We start from the raw sequence: 23,286 nt of genomic DNA, 5'->3' as shown, positions 1-23,286 counted from the left end.
CATCTTTTCCCTGAAATCAGCTTGGAATGGACTCAAGATTTTATGTTCGTCCATCCGGGTCTGAAGACTATACAACAGTACAGGGGCAAAGATTTTCTGGCAGACGTCAATAAGACTTATGGGTCTATAGTTTGTGGGAAGAAGTGGTGAACCCGTTTTATAGACTAGCAGGATTTCTGCTCCAGCACAAGTTGCAGGGATCGCCATTCCCTGAAATACAGCATTAAATAAAATCCACAGATAAGGGCCACAAAAAGTTGGCTCAGTGCGAAAGAGGTCCCTTAGAATCTTGTCCAGCCCCGGAGCTTTAGACGGAGCTTCTTTGCTTATGGCACTGGTTATTTCTGTAAGAGTTATCTTGGGGGCCTCAATACAACATTTCTGCAGGGGGGGGGGGGGGGGGGGGGAGGTATCAATGGCTGTAGGGACACCCTCATCTTCCATCCTTGTATAAAGGTCCCCAAAATGTTTCTCCCAGACGTCGGTCGCAATATTGGGTTCTATAGGCTGCTTCCCTTATCTGCTGTCCGTGTTTACTGTATTCCAGAAAGCCTTCATGTCATGATTAGATGAGCCCCTTTCAAAGGGTCCCACTTGTCCATCTCCCACATTTTCTTAGCTTCAGTGATGGTATTTTTATATGCCACCCTCTTTTCTCTAATTAGGGGCCTGTCTTTGGTTTTGATTGAGTCTATAAGAGCTAGCTTAGCCAACCGACAGCTATCACTGAACCAGGAATTCTTGGCCTTCTTGTGCTCTTTAATTCTATTGAGAGGAAAGAAAGTGTCAGCCAGGGTAATTGTCCGTGCTTTGTGGGTCTCAGCGACTTGCATAGGGAGGATGGATATGCCATCATTATAGATGGTGTGTTCCGCTGCCATTAAAAGCGTAATAATAGATTCATATAGGGTGGCTAGCTTGTCAAATGATTGATGTATAAGTGACCACCAGACTCTTCTGCAATTAGTGAGTGTTAGTCTTTCATCCCGCAAAGTTTTGAACCAGAGGCAACCTCCGGAGTCAGCATCGCCGCGCCTCGAGGCTAATGGCGTTAGGATCGCTGTCCTGTCGGGCATGAGCACAAAGTCAACCACCCTGTGCCACATTTTCGTGTTTTTTCCAGGATGTAGTCTAGAATGGAGGAGTCCCCTACTCTATTAAAAGTGGGGTTTCAGAGTGAATCAGAGTTTGTACGGCCATTACATGCCCTTAGGAAATGATTAGGGTGAAAGATTTAATCTGGAGCACCATCGGAGAACAGACTGTAGTTGGTGGAATATTTGGCTCGGGAATTGCCCAGTGACGAGCCTCTTCATTGGAAATACCTTTATTGAGAACATTGAGGGGCTCCAAGTGGCAGTTGAAATCGCCACCAATGACCACTGAGCATGTGTTTGGAAAGGTGGATATAAAAGCAGTCAGTTGGTCAAAGGTCGGCGATTCTTGCCTGTTGCTTACAGGCCTGGAGTAGACATTAACCAGAGCAATTCTATCCTTTGATGTGAAAGTAAGAAGAATACACAAGATATCATTTGAGGAGGACTCTAGCTGCGTTGCTGTGCAACCCAAATGGGAGCCTACATGGACAACCCACATGATGGCCTACCCTTTCCCCTATTGGTGGCATCTATTCTGAACGACACAAAACCCAACCGCTGAGGATCCATCCTCCCAGGCCCAGGTTTCCTGAACTATGCAAACACCATATTGGTCCACAAACGTCCCCAATCAGGATTGTCCAGTTTGGTACTAAATCCAACAATGTTCCATGCTAGAACCTGCATCTTGGTTGGATCCAAGAGTCTGTCTGCAACTGAAGTCTAGGTGTCTACTTTAAGTGATCTGGCTTCGCGCTGGTGGATGCTTATCCTGTTCGCCATGGGTCTAGTACTAACATCACACTTTTTAACTGTGGGCAATGGGAGATTAGGGCCCTACCACGGCTGGAGGCGTTCCCATGGTGGGGATTTTGAAGCAACATTGAGCGGCTGCCTCCTATCAGTTCCTCAGCTTGTATACTTGTCCCAGACTAGCTGCATTGTGTTGGGGTTCTCCTTCCCTCCACCAGCCCCCATCCCAGGTGTGGTGCTTGGAAAATGAAACTACCTAATTGGGATGGCCCACTTCCAGGATTCCCACTGACAGGTGGATATCTCTTTCTGGTGGTACGGTAGTTTGAGTCAATCAACCGCTTCTAGGACCCCAAATCTGTTCGCTGTCGATATTTTGTATAGCCAGGGTCTAGGGGGTTGGTACCACAATCTAGTTAGCTGGTGGTTCTGGTTCCACAGCCCCTGTCCCTGGCTGGTTTGTGTCTAATTTCTGGTGCTAGCCTAGCAGTAATAACCTAATGCCCACATCCTGTCTATAGTGTTTCAGGCATAGGGCTTTAGACAATCATTGTTTTTTTTTAAAGAATCACTATGCAGTCCCCATGCACATCTTTCAGTCTGTTGCCCACCCAGACAACCCTACGTGTCATGAGAATCTCACCTGCATCTTTATAGGTGAATTGCCCCTGCCTAGCCAGCCAAAACATGCACTTGTTCATAAGTTCGGGGTGAGATACCCTCTGCCCTACTTTAAGCTCGGGTACACCTGCTAGAACAATGACATACGGGGATGAAGCAGGGGGTAGATTGATGGAGGGCAAGCCAGTCCTCGCTTCCCTTGCCTCTACACTGGGCACATAGCCAGCCCCTGCCGATACGTACAATCTTGCTCTGTTACCATGTTAGGGTGTACCGTATCTCCATTCTTGGCCTCATGGTTAACCATGTAGGTATCAGTGGTGGGAGTGAGGTTTTGGGCATATGAGCGCTCAAGCCTTGTTCTAGATGTTACGGGAACAATATCTGTCTGACAGCTAGCATCCAGTACCCACCCCCCAGTGAATGTTCCTGAACTGCCTGCCCTGACCTATAGCAATTCTGCCAGCTTGCCTACCAGTGCTACGAAGGAGCTAAGCCAGTCTTTTACAATAGACCTGAACTATACCTGTAAATCCACCACCAAGTTCGTCACCCAATCCAGGTAGTCCGGGGCCACTCGTGCGCTGCCTGTGGATCCCCTGTTCAAGTCCGGGTCGTCCATGGAATCTCCATTTTCGGGTGTCCTATTGTCACGCTTCTTCCGTTTGGCCCCCGTCCTGACTACTCGCATGATGTTCTCATTTTTCACAGGACCTGGGATAATGTCCCCTTTTTGCGAGTGAACATTTGGTACATCACTCGCCTTAGCACAGTCAGCGTCCCGAGACAAGGAAGGATTAGTTTCCGAGATGAGGGTAGATTAGTGGGATACCACCCCCTTTTGTACCGCGGAGAAAAAAGAAGGCAGGAGTTAAAGACAACTGCGATTCGGTTAGCTCAATTTCGGTTGTCACCACACCTATGGCCCTCTGTAACATCCTGTCAATTGAAGTTGAGAGCAGTGATGTGGGCACAAAACAGCTGAGGCGTCGTTGGCGGCTGGGGCCGGGAGTGCTGCTGGGGCGAGTAGTTCTGCCCTCACCTCCTCGAAAGACACGGCGTCCCGCACAGCGGGAGCCCAGGCACGGTTAAGTAAGTGCCTCCAGGCGCAAAACGATTCAGAAAAGGGGGTGGTGATGAACAGAGTGTCTGAATTGAGCAGACCACTCTTACCCAGTCCAAAGATCAGGGCTTGATCCATCACCGTTATTTATCTCACTGCCCCATCCCAGCTCAGAACCTGGCTATATGCAAATCAGTCTGTCCCTGGCCCAGTGCATCATGGGAACAGGGCAGACTAAACTACCAAGCCAATTCTTCACCAGAAAGGAGACAAGCTACCGGGGACCGGTTTCTGGCATTTCAGCCGTCTTCGGCCCGGCTTGCTTGAATCCTGATGGAGCAGTGAGAAAGGGACTCATGTCTGAGTATACCCTGCCACACCTATTGTGGCCAAAAACGATTCAGAAAAGGGGGTGGTGATGAACAGAGTGTCTGAATTAAGCAGACCACTCTTACCCAGTCCAAAGATCAGGGCTTGATCCATCACCGTTATTTATCTCACTGCCCCATCCCAGCTCAGAACCTGGCTATATGCAAATCAGTCTGTCCCTGGCCCAGTGCATCATGGGAACAGGGCAGACTAAACTACCAAGCCAATTCTTCACCAGAAAGGAGACAAGCTACCGGGTCCCCGGTAGCTTGTTTCCTTCCCAGTATAAGAATTGGCTTGGAAGTTTGGTCTGCCCTGTTCCCATGATGCACTGGGCCAGGGTCAGACTAATTTGCATATAGCCAAGTTCTGAGCTGGGATGGTGCAGTGAGCTAAAAAACGGTGATGGATCAAGCCCTGATCTTTGGACTGGGTAAGAGTGGTCTGCTTAATTCAGACACTCTGTTCATCACCACCCCCTTTTCTGAATCATTTTTGTCCACCATAAGCGTGGAAGGGTATACTCAGATGTGAGTCCCTTGCTCATTGCACCATCAGGATTCAAGCAAGCCGGGCCGAAGACGGCTGAAATGCCAGAAACCGGTCCCCGGTAGCTTGTTTCCTTCCCAGTATAATAATTGGCTTGGTAGTTTGGTCTGCCCTGTTCCCATGATGCACTGGGCCAGGGTCAGACTAATTTGCATATAGCCAAGTTCTGAGCTGGGATGGTGCAGTGAGCTAAAAAACGGTGATGGATCAAGCCCTGATCTTTGGACTGGGTAAGAGTGGTCTGCTTAATTCAGACACTCTCTTCATCACCACCCCCTTTTCTGAATCATCCAGGCGCAAAACAGCTGAGGCGTAGTTGTCGGCTGGAGATGCAAGTGCTGTTGGGGCATGTAGTCCTGCCCCCACCTCCACGAAAGACACGCCGCCCCCGATATCCCTATGACTATCTTCGTAATGCCCAGAGGAACATTGTCAGACTAATGAATATTAAACTGGCTATGAATGAGTAAAAGCTACATTATTACTCAATATGCAAACTTTGTTATATTATTACTCCTTTGGTACTCATTTCCCTCTGTAGTTCTCGACCATGCCTTACCGTTTCTGCTGTACATCAAAGAGGGTAATGGAGTCTGCATCTCGCAGAAGCAAGTTCCCTGTACCAGCATAGAAGATCTCATCGCAGTTAGGCACTTGTACCTTTTTTGTGATTTCATTCTTCAAGTTCTTGATCAGGATCTATCATTTATGAAATAATATCATATTAGAAAAGACAATCGAAAGGGGATCATGTGCAGTAAAATATCTTCCAGCTCTGAAGCACCAACATAAGAAATTATTTGATGGATGCAGAAAGCAAACATCTTCATTTATGCCTATTACTCAATAAATAAAATTTACTTTTGGGAGATATATATACGGTAACAGTCAGCTGTACAGTGAGTGCAATTCAAGTAACGATTGGCAATATTTTTTTTAATTGTATTTAGTTATATTTATGAGACCAAAATCCAATCAAATATTTAATCAGAGACTGCCTGTAAATATCAATATATCAATATTTCTCCTGCGAGATTACATGAAGGCCAATGGAATCTGAAAATTACATGAACGCACACTGGACGGTGCTTTTCTGTTTACTACCACCAGCCTTTGCGAAAGAAGTTTGTATTTTCGAAACGCGTCAGGCGCCAGTGGTGTGACGGCTGCTTAAGGGATCAGCGGGCCGTTTGTATCTGTACGTAATTAAAGGCTTTTGAGCACAGTGTGGCTGTTTGAGTGCTTCTCACCGGAGGGACAAACTTGGAGATGGAGATATATATATATATATATATATATTCACAAAAACGCCCAATGTGGAGACGCCACTTGACTCTGGGTTAAAAGTCTTAAATGCCGATACATCTGCAGCCCAACGCGTTTCGAGCACTCCTGTGCTCTTTATCAAGGGCAGAAAGGCAAAACACACTGGGGGAACACTTTACTTTGATCACTGAGGCGAACACCGGCATCCACTGTGAGTAACGATGGAGGGACATCAAGTACCAGCATGCCTTCGGCATACGCCCATAAGGACGGGACTGGTCAAGCTTATTAAGGCGTCCTTTCAGCAGCGTGTGTTTTGCCTTTCTGCCCGTGATAAAGAGCACAGGAGTGCTCGAAACGCATTGGGCTGCAGATGTATCGGCTTTGAACTGTCGCTGTCACCGATCTAAATTGCCTCACATTAAAGGCTTTTAACCTGGAGTCAAGTGGCGTCTCCACATATATATCTCTCCATATCCCCCTCTGCCCCTCCCTCCATTTAACAGCAAAATGTGTGCGTCCTTGAAAATAGTTTGTGATAAAGTAACTTACTGAATGCATGCGATCCAAGACAGCGAAGCGATTGCGAGCTACCCAGACAGCAGTGAGACCTGAGGAGCGCTTTCCTTCAGGGGCTGAAAGAAACCAAATCATTCATTTCTCACACACAAATGTCATTTTCTTTTTATGTCATATAAAGACTTATCAGGGACACATAACAAACGAGGAGATTCAGCATAGCTGCTTATGCAAACTTTTTACTCAATCAGTAAATTCCACCACAGACACAGACAGTAGAAGAAAAAGGTAACATAGCATTGTAGTACGGATTCTCTAAATGGGAATGTCTTTCCAAAACACAAATTTGAAACTTTCTTGGACTGAGTGTAAAATATAACCGCTGCAAAACAGAATATTTTTGCAATTTGGCAGATTGGTAACTGGCAAATGCAGTATAATTATTAGTAACCAGGGTCACTCAGAGTGGTGAAGATTAGCAGAAAGGTCTCTAAAGTCCATATTTGGTAGCTTAGTCTCCATGATATATAAAAAGATGAATATATTATTTGATTTCAACTGAAAACTAAGTGTCACTCGCACTTCTGAGTGATGCAAGGTCTGATTATCCAAGACACTGTTACCAAAGGCATTAGTGTAATGAGACAGGCTTCACATAAGAAGCCAAGCCCTCAAAATACTTGAGAAATTAGTGCCGCAGCACAAAGGAATAGAAACCAACACAAGAAACAATGCCTACCATCAGGATTTTGTGTGTCTGCGTCTTTAGGAATGGTATAGAGGTCATAAGTGCTGTTCTCTAGGTTGCTGGCCCTCTAAAAAAAAGGAACAAACGGAGTTGAATGAAAATTACATTTAAACACAATCCTTGGATAAAGCACAAGTACACTCATCAAGAGGGTCATACTTTTCAAATGGAAACAGGGAAGCTCATGCAACGTCTTTACTTCCCTAGAAGTGTTCTGCAAGCCTCCAAAGTGCTCTCTTGACTGTCCTCCCTCAACACTTTGAGGGGCTACTTAAGCAACTAACAAACAACCAGCCACTCTAAAGCAATGGTTCTAGATGTGATGAACGTTTTGCTAGTTGGCATGGGAGACAAACAGTGGCGGAAAAGTGAATGCTACAATAATAACAAACCAGCAAGCATCACAACCACAGTTCACCGCCCTCTTCCTGTCACTGCCACCACCATAATTTAACAATAATGGCTAAAGGAAGGAGATCAAACTGGGCAGATGCTCAGGACCCATATGACTTTACCCGTTTCAACTTGTTGCCTAACTGCCACAGCAGCTAGATTCCTAAACAGTCCATTACAACTAATAAGGTTAGTGCCAGAGCAGAATCAAAACCCTTCTCTCATTTGCATCCACCTAAATGCAACGAAAGGATCAAAGAGCCATTTTATTTTTACATGAAACACAGTAGATTAACAGAAGAATCTTTTATTTAAAGCAATAGGGAAACACAATGGACCACACATTTCTATGCCCCACTAGAGTACATCCATCACTATCAAATTAAATACTGCCCATTTCACTAATCAATACACATGTTTACAATGCAATACTCACTGTGCACAATAGGACAGCATTTTCTGCAGGATTGTAGGACATGTTAAACACTGGGAATTTGGAACCACTAGAAATTAAAAGTAAAGAAAACTAATTAACACCAATACAACTTTAAACTAGAAAAGAATACCTAACTTATGGGCAACTATGCACATGATAAATATGTCATTTTTCCAGAACCTAAGATGACAGGTCCCCTCAAGCATGAATCAGAATTCTATAGATCTGAAGAAGATATTCACGTAAGACATACAATAAGCTTCCATCACGTGAGACACATTTTCCTTACACCCAAAGACAAGGAAATTTCCAAGTCGGTTTCTGAACCAGTAAACCGGATTATCTAAAGGTGTTCCTAGACAATTCAATTTCCGTCTTTATTCGATCATAATCAATCATAAAAGACACATTAAGACAAATACAATATAATATAAAACAAGCATTTGCAATGCAATAGGTCTCGCATTAGGAAAGTTTGAGCTATTGGTATTGTAAATGACATTTTTTAGTTATGTGTTGGTTTTGAAAATAGCAAAATTATTAGCTTTGTCATTTACAATGCCAATAGTTTTAACTTTCGCAAATGTAACACCTATAGCATTTGTAATGCAATATGTGTTGTATTTACATGACTTAGATATATTGATATTACAAATAACAATGGCTTTTAATTTTTTTTAATAATTAATACTTAAATAAAAGTTATTGTAATTTATAATGGCAATAGCTTAAACTTTTGTAAATTACTTTTGTGAAGATTATGTTCAGTGTATTTTATTGTGACGAAAATCCAAGAACAAAAGTCAAATATTAACATCTTTTTGTGACATTTGTAATAAAGCTTGAAACATTGAGTGAACATATTTGAACCAGTTGTTGTTGAATGGTTGCACAGATTGATGCTGTGGTGGCGCTGAGTGATGTTGTGGTAGCGCTGAGTGATGTTGTGGTGGCGAAGAGTGATGCAGTGGCGTTCAGTGATAGCGCATAGTGATGTTGTGGTGGTGCTGAGTGATGCTGTGGTGATGCGATAGATAGAGTGAGGGCGATAGATAGAGTGAGGGCGACAGATAGAGTGAGGGCGACAGATAGAGTGAGGGCGACAGATAGAGTGAGGGCGACAGATAGAGTGAGGGCGACAGATAGAGTGAGGGCAATAGATAGACAGATAGATAGAGTGAGGGCGATAGAGAGATAGATAGCGGGCGATAGATAGAGTGAGGGCAATAGAGTGAGGGGAGTGGTTGTGTGTGTGTGGTTGTGTGTGGTTGTGGTTGTGTGTGGGTGTGTGTGGGTGTGTGTGGGTGCGGGTGTGTGTGGTTGTGTGTGATTGTGTGTGGGATTGTGTGTGTGGTTAATGTGTGTGTGTGTGTGGTTGTGTGGGTGGTTGTGTGGGTGGTTGTGGGGGTGGTTGTGGGGGTGGTTGTGGGGGTGGTTGTGTATGTGTGTGTGGTTGTGTATGTGTGTGTGGTTGTGTGTGTGGTTGTGTATGTGTGTGTGGTTGTGTATGTGTGTGGTTGTGTATGTGTGTGTGGTTGTGTATGTGTGTGTGGTTGTGTATGTGTGTGTGGTTGTGTATGTGTGTGTGGTTGGGTGTGTGTGTGTGGTTGGGTATGTGTGTGTGGTTGTATGTGTTTGTGTGTGTGGTTGTGTGTGTTTGTGTGTTTATGTGTAGTTGTGTGTGGGGTTGTGTGTGTGGTTGTGTATGTGTGTGTGGTTGATGTGTGTGTGTGGTTGTGTGGTTGTTGTGTGTGGTTGTGTGTGTGTGGGGGGGTTGTGTCTGTGTGGTTGTGTGCGTGTGGTTGTGTGCGTGTGGTTGTTGTGGGTGGTTGTTGTGGGTGGTTGTTGTGGGTGGTTGTTGTGTGGTTGTGTGCATTGAATTGCTGAGATGGCTGCTCTGTTCCCACCATACTATGCCACGGCTTAGGCGAATTTTGAGACTGATACAACATGCCCCAACAATTAAGCAAAATTAAGGTCTGGCATGTTGTGTTTTTTTTAAGTGAAATGTTTCCAACCTTGTTTTGGACTAGAGAGGCGAACAACAATCATTTATTTGGGTAGGCTCATTTGTATTGTTCACGAGCTTCTGCAAAATATTTTTTACGTGGAGGAAATCTATAGTATTTCACGTAACAAGCGAAGTGCTTGAAATTGCGAGAGATTTCGCTAGTATACACAAAATTCGCCTGCGCTTAATTATGCCCCCGATGCATTAGTTAGCAGGGGGTTGGCGCTAAACAAATACTAAGGCATTTTCTGATGCCCTCGTGTCGACTTTCACCTCAAAAACTATTTTTGCTCTCTACAGTTGGTGCTCCCGTTCATGCTATTTTGTGTCACACGAACACATCATCAGCATCATCATTGATTTGGATTCCAATTGGTCAGGTTGGAGAATTTGCTATGGAAAAGTAACTCGGGACCCAAACTCCTTAGGAGCAGCACCTTCATTTCAGTTACCTCTCACTGCAGGAAGGCTCCTTTAGTCAATCAGGTAAATTACAGATTTGCTGTACTCTTTTGAAAGCGGATGTCATCTTAATGGCATAGCACATATTTATTTTCCAATAATAAACAATATGGTAGTAGGCAAATGGCGACACCTCAGGCATACGAGCCATGGGAAATTCCTCTTGGCACCATTGTAAATATCTATTTAAGTGCTACACCAAGAATGGAATAAAAACAGAAAATAGTTTTGGGATACATCTTCGCAGCTTAAATAAATCTATTAAATAAGGTTTACAAAACTTTCTCACATTGTGAGAAAAAAAATTGTTTTTTGCCGTGCATTCGTGCATGCGTACATGGTGATTGTTACCAGGTGCGAGCCTGTGTTCCGATTAGTGACGCACACATAAAATCAGGGGGCTGTTAGTCTCTGTCATGTCACCCGCCTTTAGAACGCCTGCGGAGGAGCGCGAACCATTGGTGTTTGTGTGCGGCTTGGGAGACCTCACCTGCCTGCATTACTCGATTTTATTATGGATTTGGAAAACAGATTTTCTAATTTACCACACCTTTGAGTCACATGTAATATTTTTATGGGCAGGAAGAATTAAAGACGATTTTGTGACATTGCATTGGTACCATTTGCACTTTATATCCGTGAAACCGCAACAGTCACTGTTTTTTTTTATAATATAAACTTTCGTTCGGCCCACTTTAAAAAAATAACTACATACCTCAACGAAGAAAACCAACATCTATAACATATGCGTGCACGTTCATTAAAAGCACCATCTTGTGTTTCCCCTTGCCTCAATTTCTGGAGAAACAAAACGTTCCTCACATTAAAAAAAATGGAGCAAACAAATGGAGAGAAATGCCAGGCATCGGTTCAGAAAATGTCATAAATTCCACCAAGCCTTGGTCTTCCACAGCGTGGTTGGTTGCACAATCTTTTAATAGAAATGTGGCCTTCGTCTTTTAGGTTAGGAAATGTCCCAGCTGATAAATACAACACCATAAACACGGAGGCAAGGTCTGCAAACATGCAATCAGCGACGACGTCTACCAGGCAGCCATTTAGCGGCTATCCAGGGGCTATCTGGTGTCTGCTGGGGAAACTTCAAGACAACACGATTGTGTGCTGGGCTCAGGGGGAGTTAATTGTCTGCTAAACGCCCTGCCTCCATTCAAGGTTTTGTTTGCCGAACAAGACAAGCTCTTTGCATTGCTGTGGGGAGGGGGCGAGGAGAAATGCGAGACTGGCCTGGCGGCCGTAAAGTGTGAAGCAGTGGGCGGGGAGCGGATCCCTTTTAAGTGGGAGGCAGGCGGCTCGGGAGCAAATGGTAACAAGCTTTAAGCAAGCCCCTTTAAAGCTCGCACATTTGACGTGACCAGCGAGTGGGGGGGGAGGAAAGGGAGTGAGGGGGAGTAGAAGCCTTTGATGGTGGTGTGGCAACAAATGCCTTTCATGTGGTGTTGCAAGGCAGGCGGATAGAAGCGCGTTCACAAGACCACATGCACTTCTGGAAATCCGCTTTTTTCAGAGCTTAGTTTAGCTCTTAGTTTAGCCACAATAGTCTCGTCCTATTCATTCCTCGCGGAATGGAATAGGACGAGACCTAAAAAAGACGTAACATTTTATACAAGAATATTTTGTTAAAAAAAGCATGTCATATAAAATCCCAAGACTGTTAAAACAATGATAAGGTTTAAAAGGGAGAATTCAGGGTCAAAAGCTATTTATGCATAATTACATAGGGCTTGGTAACAGTCTTCAAAATTGGACTCAATGGCGTGGGGTAAACTGGAGTACACCAATGCATAAGCAGATAGAAGGAAAAACCTGCAAGGCATTATGTAATCTAAGAACCCAAGTCCAGCTCAGAAACGTAGCCATAACAACAACTATGACTTCAGAAGTTTCCGTTTTTAAAATACGCAGGGCCGTTTGACAAGATCTAGTTCCAAACTTTGTACAAACCGGCTTGAGCCATTTCAGCCGAGGGCTCTTGTATGCAGGGCACACAAACAGGACATACGATTCAGATTCGAGTTAACATCGTATGCGGATGACACTCAGATTGTGGTCTCAGTGCTCCCGGGGAAAGAGTTAGGGGTCGATGCTAGATTCCAGGACTGCATGTTAGCAGTCAGTTCTTGGATGGCAAAGAGTTGCTTAAAACTGAACTCTTCCAAGACCGAGGTACTTATCTTCAGGTCCAACACAAATCTTTGGAGCCCGAAGTGGTGGCCGGAAGATATGGGATCTCCACCATCTCCTACCTGGAAGGTGAAGAATCTAGGAGTGATCATGGACAATCAACTCTCCTTCAAACCTCAAGTTAAGGCTATCACTTCTTCCATACATTGGATGTTGAAGATCATCAGGAACGTCCTTCCCTTCTTACCAGTTGGGAGCAGAAAGACGATGGTGATGCACTTGTGCTTTCACGCCTCGATTATTGTAACAGCCTTCTCCTTGAGGCTCAACAGGGACTGCTGAACAAACTTTAGGTCCTACAAAATGCGGCTGCCCGCCTTATAGGGGGTCTGCTGAAGTTATCATAGGTCACACAGGAACTGGAGAAGCTGCACTGGCTCCCGGTGCGAAAGCGGATTCTGTTTAAATCCCTGTGTATTGTCTTTAAGGCACTGCATGGTCAGGGCCCGGTGTTTCTTCAGGAGCTCTTCCAATGGTATAGACCCGGCAGACAACTGAGGTCGGCCAGTTTGGGGCTGGTTAAAACAGCCCGATTCAGGAAGTTGCGCTGGGGGGCAGAAGCTTTGTGAAGGGAGCGACGAAGGCCTGGAATGCCCTTCCCCTGACCCTTAAACAAAATATGAACCTGTTGACGTTCAGAAAAAATCTGAAAACATGGCTTTTCACTCTCTAGTTGCGAGGCTTGAAGTTTAGGGAGTTATCAGTTCAGCGCCAGGACACCGGTTGGTAACAGTGTGCTTAAGAAATTATATATAAATAAATAAAATAAATACGATAGAGTCTCATCCTCAGTTAAGTAAGTGTCACATTTTATATCCTGGTCATCCCGCCACTTTTTATTAAACTATTTTAGGGGAGGGGGGAAGGGGGGGGGGGGTGTTCCCATTCTAAATTGGTGGAAGAGTTTTCTATCACCAGGACGTGTGATAATGTCCTAATAGGCCTCCAGCTTATGCTCACACTTCTATTCAAGAAAGAGGCCTGTGAGGGAACCACTAGTAACAGAGGACAGCGACTTTACATAAACCTTGTCCCTATATAAGGCTTTAAGATCTCTTTTAGATGGAAGGGAATTCCCTTCGGAGTCCTCACACAGGTGATTGAGGACCATTTCAGATAGCAATGCCTTAATCTTTTGTAGCCAAGAAATTGTGTTTGATTTATCTGCTTCCCTAATGGACTTAACAGCTTTAGCATAAGGTGCTAGCTCTGGGGTTGTCCAACGTTTTCGCCAATAGGCAAGTGGTCTAAAACCCGCAGCCTCCTCAAAGGAAATGCATCCTAGATCTAAAAGTAGGGGCCTCAGAGGAGAGGATTGAGGAAGGCCGGTCAATGCCCTCAGGAACTTGTTCTGGGCTAAGACTAATGGTACTAAGTTTTTGAACCCCCAACGTTCCGCCCTGTAAATTATTGAGGCTCTAACCTTCCCTTGGTAAATAGATAGAGACGGTCCAACTGGTTTGGTTTGGGACAACCAGAATTCTTTTAGGAGGGCCCCTGCAAGTTGATTATGCCTTAAGACTAATAGATCTAACTGTGGCTTCCAGTTCAAGCGTTTGAGCAAAGTAACACCCAGGTATGCAAAGGAGTCGGTTTGTTCCAGGGGCACATTGTTCATTTCCACTCTAGCTTTCACTACTTTGTGTTTATGCAAGACCATGAACTATGTCTTATTGACGTGAACTACTAAATCATGGTCATTGCAGAACAAAGTGAATTGATCAAGGGCACATTGCAGACCTGATTGAATCTTCGACAGAATTAAGGTGTTGTCTACAAACATTAATAGAGGAACCCTGGATCCAGCAAGAGTAGGTGCGTCAATGGAATATTAAGAGTAGTATGAGATAACAATATTTATGAACAATGAAAAGAGGGTAGGGGCCAGAACACACCCCTACCTCACTCCCTTGTTCACAGGAAAGTGTTCCTAGACAACAGAGCACCCAATGTTGTAGGACTGCAACACTTTTCAGCTCATCTGAAGTTCCATACAATATATTTTAGTAACTATCACAAATAATGGGGGTTCATGCTAGAGGTAATAAATCAACACCTTCTGTATGAAGCTAGAACGCAAATGTTCCCCCACTTTTTGCCCCATTTTAACTGCTAGGTGCTGGCTTTTTCGACTGAATGCACTGAAGCCTGCTAACCAGGCTCCAGTGCCAGTGCTCTTTCCAATAAAAAACGAAATGTCTGAATATAACCCAATTGGCAAGGATTGTGGCACCTTTGTAAGTTGCGGGTAAATGGTACCTGTGCTACTCGGGGCATGGGAACTAAAGAGGGTCCCTATAAGCTGCAACATGTCTTATGTCACCCAAAGGGACCTCACAAAACCTACACACAAACTGCCATCGCGGGATGCGTGAAAGGGTGCAAGCCCTTTTGAAAAGACAACCTTGCCCACTTCCGGTGGCTAAGGCCAAAGTACACTGCATGTACTACAAGTAAGTCACCCCTACAGTAGGCCAAAAGAGCACTAAGTCAGGGTGCATTACAGCACATGTAAGACATATCTGCATGAGCAGTTATGCCCCTGTGGTGTCTAGTTCTATTACTAGATATTGCAAGTGAACAGGGAAGCCTTCTTAAAGTATGCACTGGTCATAAGAGTTACCCAGCTACATGATGTCTTCAATGAAACATATGGTGGGTGGTGATTTCAAACACCTTATTCTAATAAACCCACACTGATTCCAGTGATGGATTATTATGACATATCCCTCTAGTGTGATGGCTGACTGGTTTTGTCCAACCTGCCAACAAAGACAAGTTTACACCTCCTGCAGCAGGGAGGCTAGAAAATCAGCATATCAAGGCCAGAGGCTTCAAAGACTCTGCCACCTTTGTTATGCAAGCCTGGCTTCCCTAGACCTGGAGGATGCCACTCACTGCCTCGAGGCCCATTTAGCACCAAGACATGCAGGAAATTAGATAGTCAAGAGGGGTGTTGCACTGCTAGGCTGGATACACCTCTAGCATGGACAGCCTGAATTGAACACAAAAAAGGTTTCCACCATCTTGAGTGTGGTAGAATTTAGAAATCTGTGACAGGGTGATGCCCACCCCCCACAGGAAGTGGTCATTTAGGGGGTGTAATGACCCCAGGGGTTTGTTTATTTGAAATTTTTTATATAGTGCTGCCTAGACCCGGAAGAATCAGAGCGCTTTACATGAGATAGGACAGTTTCAGAACATTGCTACATAGTTACAGTTGCAATTACCAGTATATGCTTATGAAAAAAACATGAGATTACACAATAATATAAGATATTAGCGCGTAGCATGTCCAAGACGTGTCATATGAGGAATGGAAGGTGGTGGGGGATAGGTAGATAGGGGAGAGGAAAGCAGACAGAGTCGGGTAGATCTGAAGAGGGAAAGTACTCCTGGGGGAACAAAGCAGTCAAGGCCATCGAGGAGAGAGACAGATAAAACCGGAAAGAACCGTGAACAAAAATGTCCAATGTCCGGCTGGGTAGGTGACGGCCAAGGTGGTGACCTAGAGACAGACTCCGCTATAGATGCATAGGACAGCTCCACCGGGCAGCGGCCAAGGGTACTCTGGCTCCGCAGAAAGTACAAACCGTTTTAGTATAGGGGTAAGTATTACATTAGCTATTGCCCCCTCACTCCCCCTAAATTGAGTATTAAGGTGGCCCCCTAACACCAGGAGATCAGATTAGACTACTGGAAACAGAGGAAGAAAGAAGAAGCACCATAAACAGCTAAAACTGAAGACTTGCACCAAAGATTTGCGCAAAAGCATGCCAGGCTTCTTGTACTTCGGTCATCGTTGGTACATACTTCGCCAAGAGCTGGACATCCTCCTCAAAACCCTTGGACGACAGCCCAGCACCTCAACAACCGGAAAGGCCTCCCTTGGAGCAGAGAGCCAATAGGGTCCTCAGACTCAAAAGCTGAACCCCCTCTTGGGTTTGCCCAGACTGGTTACCCAGTCGCCGCCTGCAGCCTCTTTCTGCAGGAAACCAAGAACTGCAAAAGTCATAAGCAGCGCGACCCCGTCAGACAAAACCTCACTGCACACAAGTTAGAGTGGACCAATGGTGACCCTACAAGCCAAAGACCCTCAAGACCTGACCCCCCTTTGGGTTCAGCCGGACTGGCTCCCCAGTCCCTGCTTGTAGCCTCTTTCTAACCGGACCATTCCCCACTAACTTATACAAGGCACCCACCACCGAAAAGCACCTTTGCACCCGCACGCCCACCAGCCGACTAAGGTGACCTGTATTAATAAATCCATCACTGGAATCAGTGTGGGCTTATTAATGCGAGATGTTGATACTAAACAACTCTCGTTTCAGTGAAGCCATCATGCAGCTGGGGAACTCGTAATTAAGAGTGTCCAGCATATGTACTTAAAATGGCTTCCCTGTTCACTTGTAATATCTAAGATTCGATTTAGACATCCCAGGGGCCTATCTGATCATTCAGATGTGTCCACACATGTAGTGTAGTGCACCCTGCCTTAGGGCTGTAAGGACTACTGTAGGAGTGGCTTAACTATACTGCATGCAGTGTCACAGGGAGGTGTGCCATGTCATCACTTTTGTCTGCACCAAGACACACAGCCTGCAGTGGCAGTCTGTATGGGTTTGGTGAAGGGGCCTTTAAGGGGGGGGGCACAATTAGTGCTGCAGTGCTCAAGGACACTCGTCATTCTCCTTGCCCTACCACTTACTAGGGACTTACAGGGAGAGCTAAAGGTATTGCCAATATGGGTACAACTGCACAGTTTTTGGGAAAGAGATCTGGCACTGGGGACCTGGATAGCAGGAACCCAGTGCACTTCTAGTCAAAATCACATCAAATACCAGGCAGAAAGTGGGGGTGGCCATGTCAAAAAGGGCACTTTCCTACAGCCACCACAGACAGGTTCCCACCCCCCTGCATGCGTGAGCCTACCTTCTGAGGGCAGAAACAATGCCTACTCCATCCAGAGGTGTTGTTACCTCCTCCAAGCAGGATGGCTAAGTGATCATCCTATCAATGCAGAGGCTTCAAAGGCCTCTGCTGTCTTAGCTATTTGACCCAGGTACCCCCAGACAGGGGAAACGCCACCCCCTGCCCTGGGCCCGTTTGGCACCAGAACAGGCAGGAAAATTAGCTAGTCAGGAGGCGTGTTCCCTATCAGGCTAGTTCCTACCCTAAGGCGGGCTACATGATGTGAACATGAAACTTAGAATTCCACCATCTTAGTTTTGCCGAAATAGGCTCTCCGGGTCAGCGTTGTGGCCATTCCCCAAAGGAAGCGGTCATATAGGGTGTGTAGTCAACCTAAAGGTAAGTAGCCTAATGTCCACTACCTGTAACTGCCCTAAATTGAGTATTTAGGAGGCACCCCAGATGCCAGAAACTTCGATTCGACTGATCCAGAAGTAGAGGACAAAGAGCCAAAAGAAAACAAGAACTGAAGACTGCTGAGGAGTTTATGTGCCAAACCCTAGCTGCCTGCAACGGTTTCGACAATCATGACCAAGTGACTTGTCCTGCAAATGAGCAGCTGCTCAGAACCCCGGAACACTGCCAGCCATTCACACTTGCCAGCAATCTCCCTTGGAGGAGAAGAGGTACTGCCCTGCATTCAACAGGCACCAAAGAAGTCGAGTCCTGTTTACCATCTAGCCTCTCTCCAGCCAGCCCGACACAACAGCCACCCAGGAAGAGGTACCTGTGCTCCCAAAGATCAGATCTGTTCCCCCACTGAGTGAGAGGACACCAGGACCGAATGTAGCCGCACAGCACTTATACCCGGGGTATCAGACCCCTTGCAGCAACCAAAGACCTGTTTAAGCACAGTCAGGACTAACAGCACCGAAACCGAGCAGCCGCCGAGGGACGTCGGCACTGCAGAGACCCAATTCGAGAGTGGCTCAGCTGTTCTGATTTCTGCACCCTTAACCGGTGAGACCGACAACGCGAGGGCCTTGGACGCATAGAACCCAGCTGTACTCTGCACCTGAGCACCTGAATACAGGCTGTGCCATCTTGCTCGCAGAACCGTTGTGACTCATCCCCCACCCCTCCACACACACACTGTTTGGAGCTCTCAAACTGGTCCCAAAGTCCCCTTTTGCAACCTGTTTCTAGGTGGCCATCCTTCTTTCCACCAGCATAGCTTGCAAATTTATCAACCCGACTAGTACCTTCTGCACCCAGATGCCCCAGGGGAGGTAACGAGTAACTGCTGGTTGGTTTCTGGGGGTCTCCTTCAGGACTTTGGGTCCTTGGCCCCCTACGAGGAGACCCCCAGAAACCAATCGTTAATAATTGTATGCACCATACGCCGTTTTTCCCCCCAGAGTAAAGCATTGTTGCCTAAAAAAGCATTTAAGAAAACATTTTACTTACCTGTAAAAAACGATGTTTAAAAAAGTACTTACTTGATAACGAAGTTCTTGGTATCAAAATGTGTATGAAAATACAACTTCTAAATGTCCTGGATTACGTCACTCAATAGTATCAAGAAGAACTTCCTCCCCGGTCTATTATATGTGGCGCCAGCCTTCCCTCTGCCTATTACCAAACAGACCCTAAAAGAGATAAATCTGGTCTACTACTCTTTCTATGGGAGGGTAAATCTCCTAGACTCAATAAAGCAAGCCTCTTTAAAGTACTGGTGAAAGGAGATCTTCGATTACTTCATGCTTCCCCATAAAAATGGGCCACTCGTATTGTACAGTCAATAAAATGGATGTAACCACAGATTATAAAGCTTTGGTTAATATGCGAGGAGCACTGTCTCCTTTTTCATTTTATTTGCTTTGGCTTCATTCTTATCATAGACCAAAGATACACTTCTATATACCATACGGGTACTATTAGACTACTGGAAGGGCTTAGCCCGTATGGAGAGGGTTACAATCTTCCAGTGGCCCATAAACTCACAGACACATTAACCAGATTTTCCAAAGACCAACATGCCCCACTCTTCTTAAACCCTGAAAGGCCTGGTCCACACAGACAATGATTTATTTTGACAGTAGAACCATAAAAACAAGGTAGGAACGTCAAACTATAGATCAATGGCAGAGAAAGGAGGTTTAAAAGAACAGAGGCTTCACACTGCCGAGCACAGGGGAATGATGACCTCGAGGTGGATGTGAGATGACCATAGTAGACTCTATATTCATTCAAACATCAATCCAAAAAGCATTTCATGCTTACATCCAGGTTTAGATACAGCTCCGTATCTAGTTCTACATAATTATATTATACAATGGGAGGAGGAGTTTGTGAGGGATACAATGAGGAAGAGTGGGAAGCTGTACAGCAAAAAGAGGCAACAGCTTCCACTTGACTTTATAAAAAGAAAATGCCTTCAAGGTACTTACCAGGTGGCACCGGACTCTGGGTAGATCTAAGAACATGCTCATGCCCACTGATATGTGCTGGAAGGTGTTGAGAAGCACGACACACATTTGGTGGTCTTGCCCACAGGTTCAGTCCCATTGAACAACCTTGTTGAAGCTCATTAAAGGAATTATGGGAGCACTAGATGATGAGCTCTAGATGATGAGCTCATCACCCCTACCCCGGCCGCACTCCGCAGCTGTTTTGCCCGTTTCCTAAGGAGAATCGTGGAACGGCTCCGGTCCTACGGGGCAGGCATGTGGGGCGGAACGTCACTTTGGCGCCTCATTATTTCGCCCAGATCTGTATATGCTGTGCGGTCCCGGGAACTTTCACGTTGGGGGTTGATACTGAACGCCGGCCTCAGCTAATGATCACCGGATCACGGAGGGGAGAGCCTGCGGTTGTGCAAAGCGGCATACTGATGCACAGCCGATGACTTCTGGATGACCAAAAGACTACGGAGGGGAGAGACGGAAAAGCGGCGTATATGGTGGGGGTTTACATCCTCTACTTAGCCCTCTCCCCTGTGCTGCTTACTCCGTTTTTAGGAACTTCTCCATATCGCAATATTGTGAATGTGACCATTTTGCCTTGGATAACTTCATTTAGCCCTGAACCCTGATTCAGCTGAAGACTACTTAGGTGGTTAGTAATTTAAATGCATCCACTTGAAAATGGCCACTGCGCTGGAACACCCAATTGAAGCTCCGGGGGCTTGCATCACTCTTGGGTGAAAAGCCCAGACTAAAAATTGACTTCACCACTCCCGAAACGGTAGTCTACAAGACAGCTGTATAGTACTATACAAATGGTACACCCTGCGCTGAAGAATCTTATTCACTGAGCAACTCTTAAACGGCGGGTCTACCAATTGTGAGGCTCATCCTTCGTTAATTCTTCAGTGTACCCAACACCGAAACATCTGGCTCCCATGCTTCGAAAACATTGCACACTGTTGTAATAGCAAATCAAGAATAATAATGAGGCTTTAGCGCCATCTACTGGCCCTTTTTCATACATCTGCCAGTCAAACAATCTTAAACCAAGTTAACCATGATTTAACCTCCTTCCTGCTCTACGCCCATAATTCTGTCTGGATACTACTCCCAGTTAAGCTACATGAAAGCATTTATAACAGAGAGATTAAGCCCTCCGAGCCAGACCTGTGGTTACTCCCCTGGACATCAAAAAGCCCCACATTGACCAGCAGTCAACCCAGCGACAATCGCGGGGCCGGCGGAGGCCCGCTCCAAAGAGGCCCTCCCACGTCGGTCCCGTCTTCTCCACTACTCGGAGGTCCCGGTGAGGCATGTCCCGCCATTTTGACTGCACCGAGCTGCCGTCTTCCGGGGCAGAGTCCCGACCCCGGCGATCCACGCAGCGGCACCATAATCTGAGGGGGCACCTGATTGCGGTGACCAAGACCTGGAAGCCCGCCACCGCTCATTGTTTCATCCCCATCCTCCTGGGGGACTCGGCAAACTCGGCCCGCCTGACCCCAAGATGGCACCCGTGGAGCACCGCGAGTGAGGAGGCAGACACAGCAGCCCCCCTGGAAGTGCTCACAACACCATGGACATCAGGTGAGCAGAGGCCCCTCATATCTCCTGCAGCGGCGCTTCCCTGGCTGAGGGGTCCGGCGAAGCCTCATTGTTGAACTGAATACCCCCTCCTAGGACTGCCACAGGAATTGCCACAAGCTTAGAAATAAAGGACTCGCTTACACCATCTTTTTCACCCATCGGAGATGAACAGAGTCTCAATGCCCGCATTCTCCAACAAGACAATACAGCCCCCAGGCAGGAGTTACGTGCCTCTGTCTGTTCAAACCTTATGCAACCTTCCCCCCTCTCTGCTCTGACTCTTTCCAGCTTCTGTCCTCTGCCCTCCCATGCCCTTGCCCTTTGTCCCCACCCTGTTTTTCTGTGAACCTTAGACAGACTCCCTTTCGTCTCTATGGTTGTCTCTTCCCTTATCCACACTCCCTCTCCTCCCCTACCCCCCACTACTTTCCCTCGCCTTTCACTCCTCCCCTAATTGTATTGCTGATTGTTTGATTTAATGTTTCTTGTTGATCTTCTTCTAGTATATTGTTGAACCACATTGTTGCACTTCCTGTCGTCTCTCCTTTCGTCTTCTACCGCATCCTCACTCTATTTATGTCTCTCCCTCCTCTCTCAATGTTTTGAGACTGAACTATTTTGTCTGATGCCCGATGGAGCTACTTGGTTTAGCTATAGGGGAGATGGGCCTTGGATTCCCTCCTTGGTCGTCACCTACCCAGTCGGTCTTTAGGCAGACTTCTTTTCGTCTCTCCTTATTTGTCTCTTCCCTAGCCCCTATCCTCTCTCCCCTGAATCTCTCCCCTTGCCTGCTACTCTGCCTATTCCCTGTCCGTTGTGCCCTTTTGACTAAGCACTCCTTCTCCCCTTGTTGGGGAAAGATCCAATATTTATACTCTGGAGTCTCAGCGAACCTGCTGAGTGAGTCCACTGTGCAAAGGGAGTAACTCACACTTGAGGTATGGTATGGCACAACTTGCCAAAGCACTCCCTATCCCCTTGTTGGGGAAGGATCCAGTTTGTAGGCCTTGGAGTCTCAGAGACCTCTCTGAGAGAGTCCACTGCGTAAAGGGAGCCTCTCGCAATAGAGATAGGGAAGGGATACCACTTCCTTTGGGATCACAGCTTACTGGACTTTGGACGTTGCCTTGACTCGTCTACCGGTTTGTGTCCCTGTCACCATTCCCCTCTTCTCCCTAGGCTATGTCTCTCACCCTCCCCTCCTCTTTCCCACCTTCTTTATCGGTCTACTTCCCCTACTCCAACCCCCCCTGAATCTCTCACCGTGCCTTCTTTTCCCCTTACGTATTTTGTGCTTATTGTTTTTCTCGACCTTACAAGTAACTATGTTGCCATGCTCTTAGAACTGTTTAACCATTGTAACGATGTAACCTGTAACTTTGATCTGATTCTCATGTAAAGCGCTCTGATACCTCCGGGTCTAGCCAGCGCTATATAAAACTTTAATAAATAAATAAATAAATAAATCTCAATGTAGCTTTGATTTTGCGGGACCGTCCGGGGAGGATAGGATGCACCCCATGCCTTTTCCTGTGGGGTGACTAATTACGCAATTTCTCCTAGTGAGAAGATGAACTTAATCAAATTGTTGGAAGCTGAAAGCTTCACCCCCACCAAGCATATGGTGGATGGAGATCTGGAACATTTATACAATGGAGAAACTGTTTTATTGGCAGATAAACTTAGCACATTTAAAAAGACTTAGAAGTCATACAAAACCTATATAAATACGCTAGGGTTTGGGGAATGTAACAACGTGTTCCAGACTTGGAAAGACAGTGAAGTTATGTCAGGAGTGTGTCTGGCTCCTCCGAACATTACACCACATATC

The 23,286-nt window shown here is 46.0% G+C and overlaps 1 protein-coding gene across 1 annotated transcript in view; it reads right to left on the bottom strand.

Moving 5' to 3' along the window:
* The window catches only part of COPA (coat protein complex I subunit alpha), a 191,404-nt gene that overhangs the window by 63,152 nt on the left and 104,966 nt on the right, over positions 1-23,286 (bottom strand). Inside the window, exons 12-15 of the mRNA XM_086945342.1 lie at positions 7,815-7,881; positions 6,977-7,052; positions 6,271-6,353; positions 5,012-5,151 (exon numbers count right to left, since the gene is read on the bottom strand). Of these exons, the coding sequence (XP_086801468.1) occupies positions 5,012-5,151; positions 6,271-6,353; positions 6,977-7,052; positions 7,815-7,881 (366 nt within the window). The remainder of the gene's footprint in view (positions 1-5,011; positions 5,152-6,270; positions 6,354-6,976; positions 7,053-7,814; positions 7,882-23,286) is intronic.

This window comes from Lissotriton vulgaris, chromosome 12 (assembly GCF_964263255.1).
Source record: "Lissotriton vulgaris chromosome 12, aLisVul1.2, whole genome shotgun sequence".
NCBI classification, from domain to species: Eukaryota; Metazoa; Chordata; class Amphibia; order Caudata; family Salamandridae; genus Lissotriton; species Lissotriton vulgaris.
Note: the sequence above shows the minus strand (reverse complement) of the source record. Positions and strands in the feature narration are given on the sequence as shown.